Source organism: Myotis myotis, unplaced genomic scaffold (assembly GCF_014108235.1).
Source record: "Myotis myotis isolate mMyoMyo1 unplaced genomic scaffold, mMyoMyo1.p scaffold_m19_p_5, whole genome shotgun sequence".
NCBI lineage: Eukaryota > Metazoa > Chordata > Mammalia > Chiroptera > Vespertilionidae > Myotis > Myotis myotis.
Window position 1 is genome coordinate 111,113,957 of NW_023416357.1, and position 17,905 is coordinate 111,131,861.

Sequence of the window (17,905 nt, forward strand, 5' to 3'; positions counted from 1 at the left end):
GCTTAAAACATATATCCAAGCAACATCTATCTCAATTTTCTAAACTCTACATACTTAATACTTAAAAAATAGTATACATGAAATCACTGACAACACTAGTTATATACTATCTAACATACGTTAAAATAAATATATACAACTTTACAAATGAAAATGAAAACCTCTCCTCCATGGACCACCTACAGTTATTTCATGTACCACCAGCAGTATGCAGTTCTGGGAAACGTATTTAATAACATGAAAGGAACTAAACTTGAAAATGGATCACAAATCTACCCACTGACCATGCAAACCTTTCTAGCTCTGGTACCTTGATAAATATGACTTTATCTTTTAAAATATTACTCTCTAAGTAGTTCATCAATAGATTGCTCCTTCCAGTAGCACATCTGAGTGAATGCAGGTGATGACCACGCTCCTGTGAATGCTCAGGACGTTGTCTTCTTCAGCACAGAGTACAGCCTCAGCATAACTGCTCCTCAGGTGATTTCCCTCTCACTGTTGTCTCAGGTATGAAATGCATGCACAGGCCTGGGCCCCAGAGTGCAAACACTGATTTCTTATCAACAGGTTTCAAAAAGGCATTAGGAATTGAAGCTTCCAATTACAAAGTTACACTTACTTGACAAAAACTTCCATGATGCATTTGCAAACCTCCACCCGCACGCTCTCTTTTTGGAACATGTCCAGAAATGGCAGAAATTTTTCCTAAAACAAAATTCAAAAAGAAAAAAGCACTCTCCATGCTATTTATATACATTATTAAAAGGAACCCGTGGGTCATTTTTTTCTTTGAAGGTCAAAAGAGCTGCTCATCTCTGAGGCAGGCCAGCAAGGACTCCCCTGAGAGCAGGAGATGACTCAGAAGTTTAGAAACGACTGCTATTAAAACAACTTTCTGCCCTAACCGGTTTGGCTCAGTGGATAGAGCGTCGGCCTGAGGACTGAAGGATCCCAGGTTCGATTCCAGGCAAGGGCATGTACCTTGGTTGCTGCCTTGGTTGCTGCGGGCTTGATCCCCAGTAGTGGGGTGTGCAGGAGGCAGCTGATCGATGTTTCTAACTCTCAATCCCTCTCCCTTCCTCCCTGTAAAAAAAATAAAATATATATATTTTTAAAAATAAAACAATTTCCTTGTGCCCAGGGATTAGGCTGGGACCAGTTAACATTTTGGTGCACCATCTGAGCAACAGTTATTTTTTATTATTTTGTTAATCCTCAACCAAGGATATTTTTTCCATTGATTTTTACAGAGTGAAAGGGAGGAAGCGAGGGGGAAAGGGTGAGAGAAAGAGAGAGAGAGAGAGAGAGAGAAAGATCGATGTGAGAGACACATCAATTGGTTGCCCACAGCACATGCCCCCATGGGGGCGGGGACAGAACCAGCAACCTTTCGGTGCAGGGGCCTACGCTGTAACCACTGAGCCCACCCGAAAGGGCTGGGCAACATTTAGGTGACCATAAGCTTTCTGTGTGCTAAAATGAAAAGTAAGCTTCAGCACTTTTACAGTGGCATTGGCAAGCAAAGAAAGGACTCAGAGTTGTTCAGAGTGACTATGGCATCTTGCCTCTATTTTTAAATAAAGAAAAGACCAAAACCTTGCCGCCTTGTGAGTGTTTGTGAATGGGGACTCCTCCCCTCGGCGCCACGGTACTCAGGCGCCCAGGTCGCCCTTGCCCAGTGCACTGCAGCAGGCTTGACAGGACGTCTCAGAAGCTTTTAACTTTTTGAGGGAAACATAATAAATCTCAGCTGTCAGGCACTGAGACAACTGCTATTTCAGTTTCAACATTAGGTTGTGCGATGAAAGCAAGTACCATGTGAAAGTCACTGAGGAAGAGGAAGTCCAGTTTGCCTCCAGGGTTGAGAAGCCGTGGTGCCCACTGGAGCACACATTCTAGTAGTAAGGAATGATGAACTGAAGGTCATATTTTCTTTCAGTCTAGGTGCATCATGTTTTTCAACTGCTGGTTGAGCTGTGATGACAGCGATACTTAAGCTGTTTAGACGTAGCTTACTTTATGAAGAAAACCGTTAAGCATTTCTTTTGGCCCAGGGCACCTTGAAAAATGACTGAGACACTAAGAGAACCTCTGACTCAGATACAAATTTCCACAAATAATTAAGGAGTGCTACTTACCACTGAGAAGAGCACTGAGAAATCATGGAAATGGGCAATCACTTTCTTAATTATCGACTGAAGCTGCAAATGAAACAAAAAACATATCTTATTTAATAAAACTTGAGTATGTTTAAAAGGCCACCCTTGCATCAATTGCAACCCCATTTCCAAGAAGGGAAGCCTGGACTGCCCAAGGACTGGGAAGGACTGAACCTTGGGAAACAGTGTCTTGGTCTGGAACAGGCAGAGCAAGGAGGCACTTAGCTCCTTGTGAGGACTGAAGGGGATGGTTCAGGTACGGGTACCTGCCCTTCAGTCCTCCGATAGTCAGCTGTGACTATCCAGGAGTAGCAGAAGTTTCTGGAGCCACACAGACATCGCCAGACACAGCCTCACTAATGTAGCTAGAAGGCAGCCAGAGACATCAGGTCAACCGTGGATGTGGCTGGGTCCCATAGAACTTCATTCACAAAACAGCCCAGCCTGACTATTCCCTGACTTTGCCAGAAGCCAAAGGTCACATCCTCCAGGAGGGCGGGGCATGGGTCTCAGGCCCTGGGACTGGGTCCACCATCCGCACCTGCCGCACTTGAGTGCACACAGAGCTGCTGACCGGCCTCGCCAGGAAGGAGAGGCCAAGGAGCCGCCTCTAAATTAAACACAAACCTTGCCTGCCCCCTTACTGTTAAGAGAAATTCACTGACAGATACTTTGTTTCTACTAAAAACACTCCTGTTTACAAATCCTTTACAAAGGAAATTGCTCATGTTCTAGAAACAGAATATTAAAAGTACGATCCCATTTCATAATTAAGTAATTTTTTAGGTCAGTCAAGCAAAAGATGAAGATACTGCAATACTGTCTGGTTAAAACAGTTTCTGAAACCATATCCACAGCAACAAATCCCTTTAGCTCAGGAATGTTTTAAATTAAGTGCAGTTACACATGCATTCTCCCCCGCCGCCACTGTGCTGCTATCAAATGCAGGAAAGTGAACAGTGATGTAACTATAATACTTTAATCTATCATCCATATCCCTATCCCTATCTGCTCACTGTGTTGGCTGCAAATGATTTTTTTTTAATTCTACCATTTCTTCCATATTTCTCAATTGGCACCTCCACCCCTCTTTCCCTTCATCTATTTATTTCTATTCATCATTAGAAAGTCCACTGGATCCCTATTTTAGTCAGTGGGTTATAACCCACCACTCTCCTTATGTTTTTGATGTTCAAATTGGGAGTTTACAAGGCCCCTTCCGGGTCCTTTTCAGTTCCCTGTGCCCCATCAGTATTTTTAGTGTGTCCTTACTTTCTGGCACAAGAAATACTCCAGGCTTACCAGGCATGTTCCCTATCCCTGGCCTGGAGTAAGAAAAGGCCACTTCAGTCCACGGGCTCACAACCAATACGGACGGATGTCACGAATGCAAGCTGCCCCCAGGGCCCCTGCTATAAGATGCTGTTAGACAGGACAGAGTCACTGTCCAGTCTAATTCCAGTCTCTCTCAGGAATGGGCCGCATTAAAATCATTGTTACTTCAGTTTTCAATTAATTGGGCCCCTAGTACTTAAGGTCTTACCGAAATTTCCTCAACAATTCTAATGCACTCACACCACTCTTCATCTGTGCTGAGACCGACACCCACACCCACAGGGTCGGCCCCAGGCTCCACCTGCACACCATTCACTCCACAACCCTCACCAAGACCTGTGAGCACGACATAGTGTTTATGTCCCACCTAGAAAAATGTCACATAGTAGTGGCTGCTCAATAAACTGTAATGATGAACCATTTTAATTAGCAAATTGTGAGAGTCTTAACTTAGCAAAATGTAAGAATTCTAAAATTCTTACAAGAATGTGTAACGCATTTTCCTATACTAAGTGAAGGTAGAAATCGATCATAGGCAGTAAGTGCCTGAACATCATGTTACTAAGTAAAAAATAAAAAAAAATCTTAATTTGATCAAAAGTTACCTTACATATGTGATCCTGAGCTGGACTGAAAAACCTGCTCTCAGGGCACGAATGAGTCCAGTGACAACGGGAGCAGGGACCCTGAGGTAGACACTGTGATGCCTCAATGTTGGCATCCTGAAGCTGACCGCTACACTGGGTTACACAGAGCATGACACTGTCCTTAGGAATTAAATACTCACTGAATGATTTATAGGCAAAGTGGTGAGATGTTTGTAACTTATCTTCAAATGATTCAGAAAAGATCTGCGTGCATATGAATGTGTGTGCACACAAGGATAATGATAAAGCAAATAAGGAGTATGTTCATAGCTGGAGAATCTGGGTAAGGAATTATGGGATTTTTCCAAGCTATTCTTTCAACTTTTCAACACACTTTAATTTATTTCCAAATAAAAAGTTAGTTTAACTGAAAAACACAGGCACCTTACTTGAGTTCCTGGGCTTCCCATCCACACCTCACTTATTCCTCAACCACTGGGGGTGGTACTATTAGTACCCCCATTTTGCAGAGGAGAAAACTGAGGCACAAGATTAAGTAACTGAGTAAAAGGTACACAGTCAGGGTGTGACAGAGCTAGGATCATCTGACTTTCTGGTGTGACCCATGCAACATGCCAATTTAATTCAACCACATAAAACCTCCAGCAGTGTGGAAGGGAAATACACATCTGTACCTGAGGGTAGGAGTCTTCAAAGGCGCGATCTGGAGTCATGTGCTTGATGATGTCAGCCAACACGGTGTTCACCTCTCTTTTCTAATGGGAAGTGAACGAAACCCCCATTAGACACTGAAGGGTAGTCACTGACCATTTTTCTGGAGAAAAGGACTAATGTGTTCAGAATATAGTACACATCCTCCAGAAATAGTTTCAAATATTCTGCTGAAAATATTATAAGGGGAAAATCCATCCCATATCACAGCTTCACGGTGGCTCTGTCCGCACCACGTCAGGACGGAAACATGGTTCCCACAGGCTCTGGGCATTCCCAGGCCCCTGCTTCCCTGAGTGCTGGGAAAATCAACTGTGCCACTTGCTGCCCCCGCCAGATCCCTCTCCGGCGCTGCAAAGCTGCACTGACATTGTGTAAGAGCACAGACCTGCCCCCACAAGCCAGGTAACCCAATGCCCACTTCACTGTTGCTGCTTAAAGTAAATAAGTCTGGCAATAGGATTCAATCCCAGTTCTACCTGTTTAAAGCCTCTGCTCTTTGATAAGCCCAGTATTTCCCAAACTGAGGTCCCAGGCGGGGCCTCGGGGAAGAAGTGTGTTTGTGTGCTTAGACAGTAATTACATTGTAGTCAAATGTGTTTGGGAACTGCTGCTTGCTAGACCCCATGGAGAGTCACCATGACTTCAGCATATACACATCTAATGTATCTGAGAGTGAAAAACTGATTAGCTTTGCACAATGCAGCTTTTCCCAAATTCTCATGGGAACCCTCTCGCTGTAGCGCACATATGAATGCTCTGTCACACTATACAACAAAGGATGGATTTTTTATAAGTTAGGAATAATTATCACTGTAAAATGCCTAAGCTAGACTTATTCACTATAATAAACATGAAAAAATATATATTTCAAAAACACAGCCACACATACCGTGAAATGCCGGCAGGTGTACTCTGCCCACACCTCGGCGCAATCAATGTAGTCCTGCAGGGAAAAGACGTCCACAGTGAGAACCCCGTGCGGACTGATGGCGGAAGCCCTTCTCGGGCTATGACAATGGAAAGAGCTGACAACTGGTAGGAATTCCGGGTTTCATCTACAGAAAACTCTGCCCACCGATATATTTTACCCTGAGATGAGAATTATAGAAAAACATAAGTTGCTTGAAACTGTGGACGCTGAGAAAGAAGACACCTACTAAGAAGGGCTCCTGGTGGCTAACTGGGCTCAAATTTCCAAAGCAGAGCCCAGCAGCCGCGTCCCCGCGGGCCTCTCCAGCAAGCTGCACTTCAGGGAGCAGCCTGCACCCATTTGCCTGCCTCTGCACTGAGCTGCCTGCTGTACTGAGTCTGGGATCCAAGCCAACCCTTTATAAAGGAGTTGCTTGAGCCCTAGCCAGTTTGGTTCAGTGGACAGTGTCGGCCTGCAGACCTAAGGGTCCCAGGTCTGATTCTGGTCAAGGGCACGTACCTTAGTTTCAGGGTCCTCCCTGGCCCAGGCCCTAGTCGGGGCACATGTAGGAGGCAACCAATTGATGTATTTCTTTCATATCAATGTTTCTCTCTCTCTTTCCCTCTCTCATCCACTCTCTCTAAAAATCAATGGAAAAATATCCTCAGGTAAGGATTTTAAAAAAATAAAGGAGTTGCTTGAATCCTATTTCAACCAATAGGACTGAGGCTTTCTCCATCCAATCAGAGCTATGCAGCTCTATGCTTATTGACTTCTGCACTGACCAATCAGAGCAGTTCAATTCTGACCAATCAGGATAGTGCCTTTTGGAACAAACTGCAAGGATTTGGAGTCCTCATTTGCATGAGGATGAACCAATCAGGGGCCAGGTGCAGGGACCTCTGTCTATAAGTCAATTCCCTCTGCTCTAGGAGTACTTTCCCTTTTTTACAAAGACTGACACTACATTTCCTAATAGGAGCTGAAACACCAAAGGTGAGACACTGAGGACATCTCAGAGGAACAAAGTGGAGCAGACAGTGCAGGGCAGGCTGCAGACAGCAGGCAGCAGAGCTGTCTAGCCAGAGAGGGGCCTGGCCCAGGGCCACCAAACAGGCCAGTGGCTGTTACCACAGCCGTGCTGTCACAATTGAGCTGTTGGTGCTGAAGTTTCCTTCTTCATCGCACTCCAAACTGGGGATTCCTACTGGTGTCAAATTGAAGGCACCAACATTTGATTGACAAAACTACCCAGACCAAGACAGAAAACCAGGAAGCTCTACCAGGATTGAAGAATGGGGAAAATCAAGGGGCAGGGGGAGACAACAGTGGAGAGTCCACCACACTCGGTGAAGGAACGGAGGACAGATCTGGTTGAAGGTTTCAGATTTGCCTAAAATGTGATTTTTCAAAATCAGGCTTCCTGCCTTTAAAAAACAAACTATAGGTCATACCTGGTGTGTACCTGATGTAAAAGTTAAGCAAGCCTAAAGAACAATTTTCAAGGTGGCAGCCGAGTAGGTGGATCCTTCTTGCAACTCCTCCCAGAACCAAATCCTATATAATAAAAGGCTAATATGCAAATAAACCAAATGGGTGGAACCACCAAACAACCGGTCGCTATGATGTGCGCTGACCACCAGGAGGCATGTGCACTGCACAACATGGCTTGCGTTGGACACAGCGGGATGGTGGAGCAGGTGAACAGAGGCACCAGACCAAGGCAGGGCACTGGTCACTGTCATTGGGGCAAGCCTCTTGGTGGTTACTGAAAATTCTTTGCTCCCATGTGCCGCGGTCCCGCTGGGCGCTCATACCTGCTGCTGGCACGGGCCCTGCTTGCACTTGCTGCCGGCGCCAGAGCCGCCACCTGTACCCACTGCCGGTGCCTGGCGCCAGTCCCAATCACTTGGTGCCATCAGTGGGTGCTAGTGGTGGCTGATAGGCCTGATCACCCCTAAGGGCTTCTCTACCTCCCCCTGCTCCTAAGGGGCGATTGGGACAGCAACTGCTGCTCGCACCCACTAACAGCACCGGCCCAGCCCCGCTCACACTCACTGCTGGCGCTGGCCTCAATCGCTCCGCGCCATTAGCACGTGGGAGCAGTGGTGGCGGGAGCAGGGCTGCCAGCAGACAGGGGACCGAGGGCCGTGGCAGGAAGGGCCAGGTGTGGGCACAGCGGATGGGTCAAGACCCGCCCCTGTGCCTACCAGACTCGCAGCCCACCGTTCCTTTCAAGGTGCACTAATTCGTGCACTGGATCCCTAGTTAGAAATAGAACTAAATGGGGGCACATTCACCTGGAACTAACAACTGAGGGGCTGCTGCTCTAACAGGTGCAGGCTGCGGTGGGGGGGATCCCTGAGAGGAATGAGGCCTGGACCCAGGCTGGGCTCCCCAGGCCAGAGCACTAGAGCCGAGACGCGGCCTCATAATGTGCAGCCGGGAAAGGTGATGGCTCCTATCCATCAGGAAGAGAGGCAGACGGTTGGAGGTAAAGCCACTTGAAAAGCAGAATAGAACACCAGAGCACAGGGTTTCCCTTCAGCCACTCACATGAGGCGCTGGGGCGGGAGGGCAGTGCGCCTGGAGCTCCCTGAGGAGAGGCTGGGGTTGGGGATGGGCAGACACAGGAATGGAAGCTGGGAGACTGAGCTTGATCATCCCCGCCCACCCACCCATACCCCAGCAGCCACTTCTCCTGAGATGCCCAAGCCCTTTAAACAGCAGCAGCTTGGGGAAAGGCAAACCCCACCTTGGAGATATAGCTCCCCTCACCTGCAGGAAGCCTGCTAGCTCCACCCTGCATCTCGGCCTCTGCTGAGGAGCCTGCAGCTGAGGCCAAGCCTACCTCTGGGCAGTCTCGGGGGGCATCTGTGACTGACTTTGGGGTGCAGCCATTCTCCCTACAGTGCTGGGAACTGAACTCACAAGAGAGCTAATAGGAACTGCTGGCTTCCAGCAGACTACTGGAAGCCACGGCTTTCCCAATACTGTCATAGAGTGCACCAAGGAACGAAGGCCGATGGACCTGGGACGATTAGCAGGGCTAACACCAAGCACCATTGTTCTGTTGAGATCGCGGTGGCTCGAAGCAATTTCCTGACCTAATAGCCTCAAAGTAAATGTTTACTGGACCTTACTGACCTTTACTGACCTCTGAGATGCTCTGTCTGCTACCTGTTTGCCGTGCTTTACTGACGGCAAGATGTGTATCTAAAATTGAATAAAAGCGGACAAGGCCAGGTTTCAGTGACTCTTCTAGAGAGAGGTTTCCATCTGGTCCCCCAATGCCTTCTATTTTCATATTTCTTGTCTAGTGTTTTCATTTGTGCATTGGCCCCTTCTTCAGATCCTGAACCCCCACTGCAACAGGTTGCCAAAGCAGGCCCCACAGGTCTGCACTCAAGGGCACTGCCCTGCCATCAGGGAAATATTCCAGGAGAGACTCAGATGTGTGGCTCTGGGGAAGAGGAACACACCCACCATCTATCCGAACACCCAGTGGCCTCAGTCTCCCAATTCCATCAAAAGCCCCTTCAGAAGCAGCCTTTACAGTGGCAACTGGCAGGCAGGCAGAGGAGGGAGGAGAACCCCAAGGGGCCTTAGGATGTTTGCTGACTGCCCCTGGGCCCCTTACTGCTAAAAAGCTGGTCCCAGAGTGCAGCTTGGCCCCTCAAAGTGCAGCCGAGCCCTGAGCTGGCAGACACAAACCATGAATCACTGGAAGCATTAAACAGTTGCTGAGAGCCAAACATGGACAGCTTCGGACAGGGGCTAGCACCAAAGTACCTCCCAGGGGACTCACACAGAATACAAAACAGCCTCATTCTACATAAGAGCAGGATCCAAAGGGAACCAGGAGGCACTAAACCCTGCCAAGACAAAGTGCACTTCGCTTTTTGGGGCATTCTTTTCTTTCTTTATTTTTCAATTACATTGTTATTATTTTTGTCTTTCTTTCATATTTCTTATTTCCTTTTTCCTAAAAATATTTGTATTACTTTTTAGAGAGAGGGAAAGAAGAGGGAGAGAGAAAAACACCAATCAGCTGCCTCCTGCACACCCCTTACCAGGCATTAAGCCCATTACCTGGGCATGTGCCCTGAACAGAAACTGAACCGGCAACATTTTGGTGTATGGGACGATGCCCAACCAACTGAGCCACCCTGGAGAGGGCTCTCTTTCCTTTTATTTCCCTATATTTTTGCTCTAACTCCTTCCTTCACTTCCTTTTTCCTTTTCATAATTTTTCCCTTCCTATTTTATACTGTTTTCCTTTCCCTATTTTTTTTTTCCAAAGCAGATTTGGAAACAATGCTTTTATTTTTTTGTTGCTGTTAATCCTCACCCAAGGATATTTTTCCACTGAATTTTAGAGTGGGAGGGGAAGAGACACAAAGAGAGAAACATCTATGTGAGAGAGACACATGCACTGGTTGCTTCCTGCACACACTCGTAAGGGCAGGAACTGACCCTGCAACTGAGGTATATGCCCTTGTCTGGAACCAAATCTGGGACCTTTCAGTCCACAGGCCATACTCTATCCACTGAGCCAAACTGGCTATGGTTTCTTTCCCTATTTTTTATTTGTATTTTTTTCCCTTCCTATTCTTTCACATTCTCTTCTCTTCCTCCTTTTTTTTTCTTGTATTTTATCTTTTCATTTATTATTCTTGCTCTCTATTCTCTTTCCTGATTCTGCTTTGTTTTGTGTCATTTTTGTTGTTGTTGTTGGGTCTTTTGTATATCTTTGTTTTGTTTCTTTAGTTTGGTTCTGTCAGCAGCTGCACAACAGCTCACATGATGTGGTTGGGGACAGCCAGCCTGAGGGGAGATCCTCCCCCCAAAAAGGCAACAACAATCAAGTGCTGCCCTAGGTAGTATGGCTCAGTGGATAGAGTGCCTGCCTGGGGACTGAAGGGTCCCAGATTCAACTTTGGTCAAGGGCACATGCCTGGAAAAATACAACCAAAAGACAAAACGAACATCATCCAGAACTACAGGAAGGCTGGCTGAGCGGAAATTCTACAACTAGAAGGAAAGAGAAAAGCACTCTGAGACTCAGAGGAGGTGCGGAAGTAAAGTGCAGAGGTATGGAGGCTTGGGAGGAAAGGGCTGGCAACTGAGGACACGGCTGTCATTTTGAATTGGGAGGGAGTCACAAGACCCCAACTGCGCTGAACTCCAGTTCCCAGAAGTCTCTGGGGACCCAGACTCATATGGGGAGAAACTGGACTGTCTTGCAGCGGGCAGAACTCAGAACTCCAGGGCAGCTTTCTCTTAGAGGTGCTTGCAGTGATTACCGGGACACTGAGACTGAGGATCAGCCATAGCTGTTTGCTCCGCCCTGTTGATTCCCTGAGATCCCGCCCCACCCAAGCTGTGGTAGAGGCTTTTGCATATGAATGCCCTGACTCTTTGCAATCTGAAAATTACCTAACAAACTGAAGCTGGGCCAGAGAGACCCAGAACTTCCAAGAGAAGGCCCAAGGCCCAACAGCAGCTTGCATTGCTTTACAGCTGATCTCATCTGGGCACCTCCAAACCCCAAACAAGGAAGGGGAATCTGCAGATCTCTTCGTAGCTCCTGCTGGGTAGCCTCAGGAAGAGGCTAAATTAGCACCTCCTTAGAGATCCAAGAGCCAGTGTACCCAGTGGCCAGAGTGGGACCACACAGATTACAACTCCTCAGATCCATAAGGGACACACTCAGGGGGCAGACTCAGTAAGCACCAAAGCCCCACTGAAGCAAGTCTTGCCCCATAAGGGTGTCTTCAGCACATAAGTTCTCCCACTGCAGCCACAGCTGATTCTCACAGCCAACTGGCCTGGAGGTCAATTCCTCCCAGTGATACCTACAACAATCAAGGCTTAACTACACAAGACTGTGCACAAAGCCCACAAAGGGGTGCACCAAGAGTGTCCACCTCAGGTAATTGGAGAGGCTGAGCCACTGGGCCCTATAGGACACCTAGTACACAAAGCCACTCAGGGAAGCATAAAAAATGTGGAGACAAAGAAACAGGTCACAAATGACAGAAATGGAGGAAAGCAAACTACTGGATATAGAGTTCAAAACCACACTTATAAGGTTTTTCAAGAATTTTCTAGAAACCGCTGATAAACTTAATGAGATCCTCAAGAAATGTAGTGAGACCCTCGAGATATGAAAAAGGACCAACTAGAAAGTAAGCATATACTGACTGAAATAAAGAATATTATACAGACTCCCAACAGCAGACAAGAGGATCCCAAGAATCAAGTCAAAGATTTGAAATACAAAGAAGCAAAAAATACCCAACTGGAAAAGAAAAAAGAATCCAAAAATATGAAGATAGTGTAAGGAGCCTCTGGGACAACTTCAAGCGAACCAACATCCAAATTATAGGGGTGCCAGAAGAAGAGAGAGGGCAAGATATTGAAAACCTATTTGAAGAAATAATGACAGAAAACTTCCCCTATCTGGTCAAAGAAATAGACTTACAAGTCCTGGAAGCGCAGAGAACCCCAAACAAAAGGAATCCAAAGTGGACCACACCAAGACACATCATAATTAAAATGCCAAGAGCAAAAGACAAAGAGAGAATCTTAAAAGCAGCAAGAGAAAAACAGTCAGTTACCTACAAGGGAGTACCCATTTGACTGTCAGCTGATTTCTCAACAGAAACTATGTAGGCCAGAAGGGAGTGGCAAGAAATATTCAAAGTGATGAATGCCAAGAACCTACAACCAAGATTACTTTATCCAGCAAAGCTATCATTCAGAATTGAAGGTCAGATAAAGAGCTTCACAGATAACAAAAAGCTAAAGGAGTTCATCACCACCAAACCAGCATTATATGAAATGCTGAAAGGTATTCTTTAAGAAGAGGAAGAAGAAAAAGGTAAAGATTAAAAGAACAGCAAATACATATCTATCAAAAAGTGAATCTAAAAATCAAGTGAATAAAAAATCTGATAACAGAGTAATTTGGTGAATATAATAGGAACCAGGGGCATGGAAAGGGAGTGGACTGAAAATTCTTGGGGGGAAAAGGGTGTGGGGGTGGGGGAAGAGACTGGACAAAAATCGTACACCTATGGATGAGGACAGTGGGAGGGGTAAGGGCAGTGGGGTGGGAACTGGGTGGAGGAGAGCTATGGGGGGGAAAAAGAGGAACAACTGTAATAATATGAACAATAAAGATTTAATTAAAAAAAAAAAAACAGGGCACATGCCTGGGTTGCAGCCTCGATCCCCAGTAGAGGGCATGCAGGAGGCAGCCAATCAATGATTCTCTCTCACCATTGATGTTTCTATTCTCCCTTCCTCTCTATAATCAATAAAAATATATTTTAAAATAAATAAATAGATCCAATTACAGCAGAAGAGCCCACATAATCTACACAATGGACAACCCTAGAGCACTCAGCTGAGGAGATCTGATACTGCACCACTGGGACACCTACTACATAAGGCCACCCCATGAAAACTAATAGTTATAGGGATGCTCAAGGAACTTGGTGAGAATTATAAGGAACTTAGTGGGAACTTAAACAACAATAGAAACCATGACCAAGAAACAGTCAGAAATGAAGAACACCATATATGATGTTTTTAGAAGGAATTAAAAGTAAATAGAATAAAGCAAAGTATCAAATCAGTGATTTGAAGACAAAGTTAGATAAAAACACCCAATTAGAGTCCAAAAAGGTAAAAGAATTAAAAAGGAGGAAGGTATTTTAAAGGAACTTTGGGACAACATGAAGCATAACAACTTCCACATCATAGCAGACCCAGAATGAGAAGAATGTGAGCAAGGAACAGAGAACCTGTTTAAAGAAATAATGAGAGAAAACTTACCTAACCTGGTGAAGGGGAAAATTACACAAGTTCGGGAAGCACAGGGAGTCCCAATAAAGATTAGACCAAAGAGATCCAAGACACAATTAAAATGAAAAACATTAAATACAGAGAAAGGATCTTAAAGGCAGCAAGAGAGACTCAGAAAGTTGCCTACAAGGGAGTTCCTACATTAGACCATCACCTTATTTCTCAATAGAAACACTTCAGGCCTAAGGGCATTGGAATGAAGTATTCAAAGTAATGCAAGCAAGGTCCTGAATCCACGACTATTCTCTCCAGCAAGGCTACCATTCAAAATTAAAGGCGAAATAAAGACCTCCCGACAGAAAAAGACTAAAGGAGTACACTGTCACCAAAAAAGCATTACAAGAAATGTTACAGGGACTGCTATAAGAAGAAGAAATTCAGAGAGAGGAACATAGGCATAAAGAAAAAAAATGACAATAAATAAGTACCTATCAATATAACCTTAAATGTAAATGGGTTAAATGCTCCAATGAAAAGACAAAGGGTAGCTGAATGAATAAGAAAACATGATCCATATATATATACTGTCTACAAGAAACCCACCTCAGAACAAAAGACTCACACAGACTGAGTGAAGGGACGGAGAAAAATATTCCATGCAAATGAAAAGGAAAAAAAAGCTGGGGTAGCAATATTCATATTTGATCAAATAGACTTCAAAACAAAGCCCTTAGCCTGAGAGGTGTGGCGCAGTTGGCTAAGCATCATCCCATGCAACAGGACATTGCCAGTTCAATTCCCAGTCAAGGGCACATGCTGGAGTTGCAGGCTTGATCCCCTGAGGATGTGTGTAGGAGGCAGCTGACTGATGTTTTGCTCTAACATGGATGTTTCTCTAACTCTCTCCCTCTATCTCCCTTGCTCTTTTTCTAAATATCAATAAATTACTCTTTTTAAAAAATATATATATATATATATATATATATATATATATATATATATATATATATATATATATATATATATATATATATTTTATTTCAGAGAAGAAGGGAGAGGGAGAGAGAGATAGAAAGATTAATAATGAGAAAGAATCAGTGATCGGCTGTCTCCTGCACGTCCCCCATTGGGGATCGAGCCTGAAACCTGGGCATGCGCTCTGACTGGCAATTGAACCGTGACCTCCTGGTTCACACATCAACACTCAACCACTGAGTCATGCCAGCTGTGCAATAAACAAAGGCCATATCAAAAGACAAAGAAGGTTGCTACATAATACTAAAGGGATCCATCCAACAAGAAAATATAACTCTTATAAACATATGCACCCAACATAAGAGCACCAAAATATATTTTAAAAAACTCTTTGTGGATTTTAATGGAGAGAGTGACAACAATATAGTCACAGTAGGGGACTTTAACTCTACGCCCACATCACTGGATACATCTTCCAGACAAAAAAATCAAAAAGGAAATAATATCCTACTAGGTTGGTATATTCAAACCCAAACTACAGACTGCTTGCTGCATTTTGGCTGCTGTTTTCAAAGTCACAGGTCTTTTAAAGTTTCAAATATTTATAAACTAGAGACCCGGTGCACAAAATTCATGCATGGGCAGGGTGTGTGTCCCTCAGCCCGGCCTGCACCCTCTCCAATCTGGGACCCCTTGGGGATGTCCAACTGCCGGTGATTGGGCCTAAACCGGCAGTCGGGCATCCCTCTCACAAACTGGGACTGCTGGCTTGTAACTGCTCACCTGCCTGCCTAATTGCCCCTAACCGCTTCTGCCTGCCAGCCTGATCACCCCCTAACCGCTCCCCTGCTGGCCTGATTGATGCCTAACTGCTCCCCTGCTGGACCAACCGCCCCCAACTGCCCTCCCCTACTGACCTGGTCACCCCTAACTGCCCACCCCTGCTGGCCTGATCGCCCACAACTGCCCTTCCCTGCTGGCCATCTTGTGGTGAACATCTTATGGCAACCATCTTGTGACGACGTCGCACAACGCCACCTAGGCTTTTATTACATAGGATTTGCTCTTTTAGTGCATCTTAAGGATTCAAGAATAAGACATAATTGGGGTAAAAATACCAGAGAAATACATCTTTAAAGCTGTACGTTCTCCATTGTAGGTTAACAATACAATTAAAAGAAGTCTTCCTTCCTTCCTTCCTTCCTTCCTTCCTTCCTTCCTTCCTTCCCTCCTTTCTTTGTTAATCCTCATCTGAGGATATTTTTCCACTGATTTTTAGGGAGAGTGGAAGAGAGAGGGAAAGACAGAGAGAAACATTAATGTGAAAGAAACACATCAACTGGTTGCCTCCTGCACAAGCCCTGCCTGACCAGGGCCTGGGCCGGGGAGGAGCCTGCAAGCAAGATACGATACGTGCCCTTGACCAGAATTAAACCTGGGATCCTTTGGTCCACAGGCCAATGCTCTATCCACTGAGCCAAACCAGCTAGGGCAAGAAGTAGATTTCTTAAACAAATGAGGTACAATTACCTAAAAGATAATTAAAAAAAAAAGTATACTGCATAACTTGGACAAAAAGCAGCTGATCTAAGGTCAGAATGGTCACCCACCTGTGGATTCTTCAATTTAGTAATAACTTTCCAAGCTTCATTGAGAATCTGAAGTCGATCACCTTCAGGAGGATCAGCCAAGGCCAAGTTTAACCCCAGTGAGCGAAAAAGAAGATGCTAAGAAAAACACATAATCATTATGTTACTGGAAATTTTAAATCAGAACAATTTCAGGTTGTCACACTGAGCTCATCATATATCCCATGACCCTTTCTGAATCCTACTACAGACGTCACAAGGTAAATGGAGAAGGGCAAGTAAGGAGCCAGGCTTGTACAGTCTAACTGTGGGCCTGATGTCCTGCTGGATGAGGCTTTTCATAAATAATGAGTAAAGATATATTTTTAGAGACATAAGACCAAAGTATTTCTAAAAGCTTCACAGTGAGCTAATTCCACAGATTTAGGACTCTCAAGGAGACCGGATGCTCAGCAATTACACGTCTAACAATCCTGATCTCCACTCATGGTCCAGCATGTTCTTCAGACAGAGCCTCCCTTCATTTCCTGATGGCCAAGCTGCCCTGACCCCAGACTTTCCCCTCAGAGGTACTGGGGCAACCCTGCTGCCCGTCCTCCATCTGAGCAGAAGCCAGGCCGTACCTTGGGGAAGCCGGCCTCACTGCACTCCTTGATCATGCCGATGAAATCGAGGGATCTGGTGGCGATGAACTCGGCCCGGAAAGCAGACATCACAGAATTCAACAGCAAGGCACTGCAAGACATGCATGCCCAATCACAGAGCCCCCGAAAGAAAGCCACTTTAATTTTAGGGCATATGTTGCCGGAAGGATGACTGACATCCCTTTCTTTAAGGTTTGAAGACAACCACATTAGAGTTAGAAGGCAACCTCCAGCAAGCATGTCAAACTCGTGGCCAGTGGGCCACATGCCTCGAGTTTGACATGCTTACGAGACTACCACAGTGTCTGTGCATGCTGGGAATTTGATCGACATTAAACTGACTGGATGGATGGATGGGTGGGTGGGTGAGTGGGTGGCTGGAAGGACAGGTAAATAAGCAAGCAATCAAATCCACTGAAACAGAAGTACACTAAGGCGTCAATAGACTGGTGCACTAATAAAACAAAACATTAAGTAACAATATTGATCCATGTTGTAAATATAGATCCATTCACATCTCATAAAAATCCCTGTCTGGGACCTAGGGACACAGTGACTTAGAGACATCTGCCACCAAAAGGAGGGACAGGAATATGAGTTCATCCTGAGCCTACCAATTATCACAGCCCCGGGAGGAAAGGACTATTATTAAACCCATTTTACAGATAAGGAGACACTGTCACAGAGAGGTCAAGTAAGTAACCCAAGCTCACAAAGCTAGGAGAGAGTGGAGTCCGGCATCTGAAGCCTGACCTCCACGCTGTCCTCCCCATCTTGTGGCTCTCTTGCCCACATAAGCATGCCAAGCTCAAAAAAAGCAACCAACTTCATTTCCAACTCATGCGTTATGAATTTTAAAATACTTACTTATTTCCTAGTTTCTTGCATCTCTCCATCATCTCGGTTAGCAGATTCTAAAAAAAAAATTGTTAAAACAATAAAAATCATCACGTAGGAGAACCTAAAGCAACACTTCTCACAAGAGATTTCCAAAGTAGTACTCTACGTGAGCCTCCTGTCCATTCCCCAGTGCTCCCTGCCCAGCAGGGATGAGGAGCGGGAGAGAAAGTACGCCCTGTGGCATTTCCCGTGGGTGCAAATACAATCTTTCCAATTACCAACAGTTAGACCTTGGGTCAGTCAGCTGACTTCA

General features: G+C 45.4%; 1 protein-coding gene across 4 annotated transcripts in view; it reads right to left on the bottom strand.

Moving 5' to 3' along the window:
• The window catches only part of VPS35L (VPS35 endosomal protein sorting factor like), a 162,662-nt gene that overhangs the window by 31,994 nt on the left and 112,763 nt on the right, over nt 1-17,905 (bottom strand). For all 4 annotated transcript variants that reach the window (XM_036310253.1, XM_036310254.1, XM_036310252.1 and 1 more), the window contains 7 exons: nt 17,620-17,666; nt 16,732-16,843; nt 16,130-16,246; nt 5,709-5,762; nt 4,780-4,860; nt 2,142-2,204; nt 623-708 (listed from right to left, as the gene is read on the bottom strand). In XM_036310253.1, the coding sequence (XP_036166146.1) occupies nt 623-708; nt 2,142-2,204; nt 4,780-4,860; nt 5,709-5,762; nt 16,130-16,246; nt 16,732-16,843; nt 17,620-17,666 (560 nt within the window). The remainder of the gene's footprint in view (nt 1-622; nt 709-2,141; nt 2,205-4,779; nt 4,861-5,708; nt 5,763-16,129; nt 16,247-16,731; nt 16,844-17,619; nt 17,667-17,905) is intronic.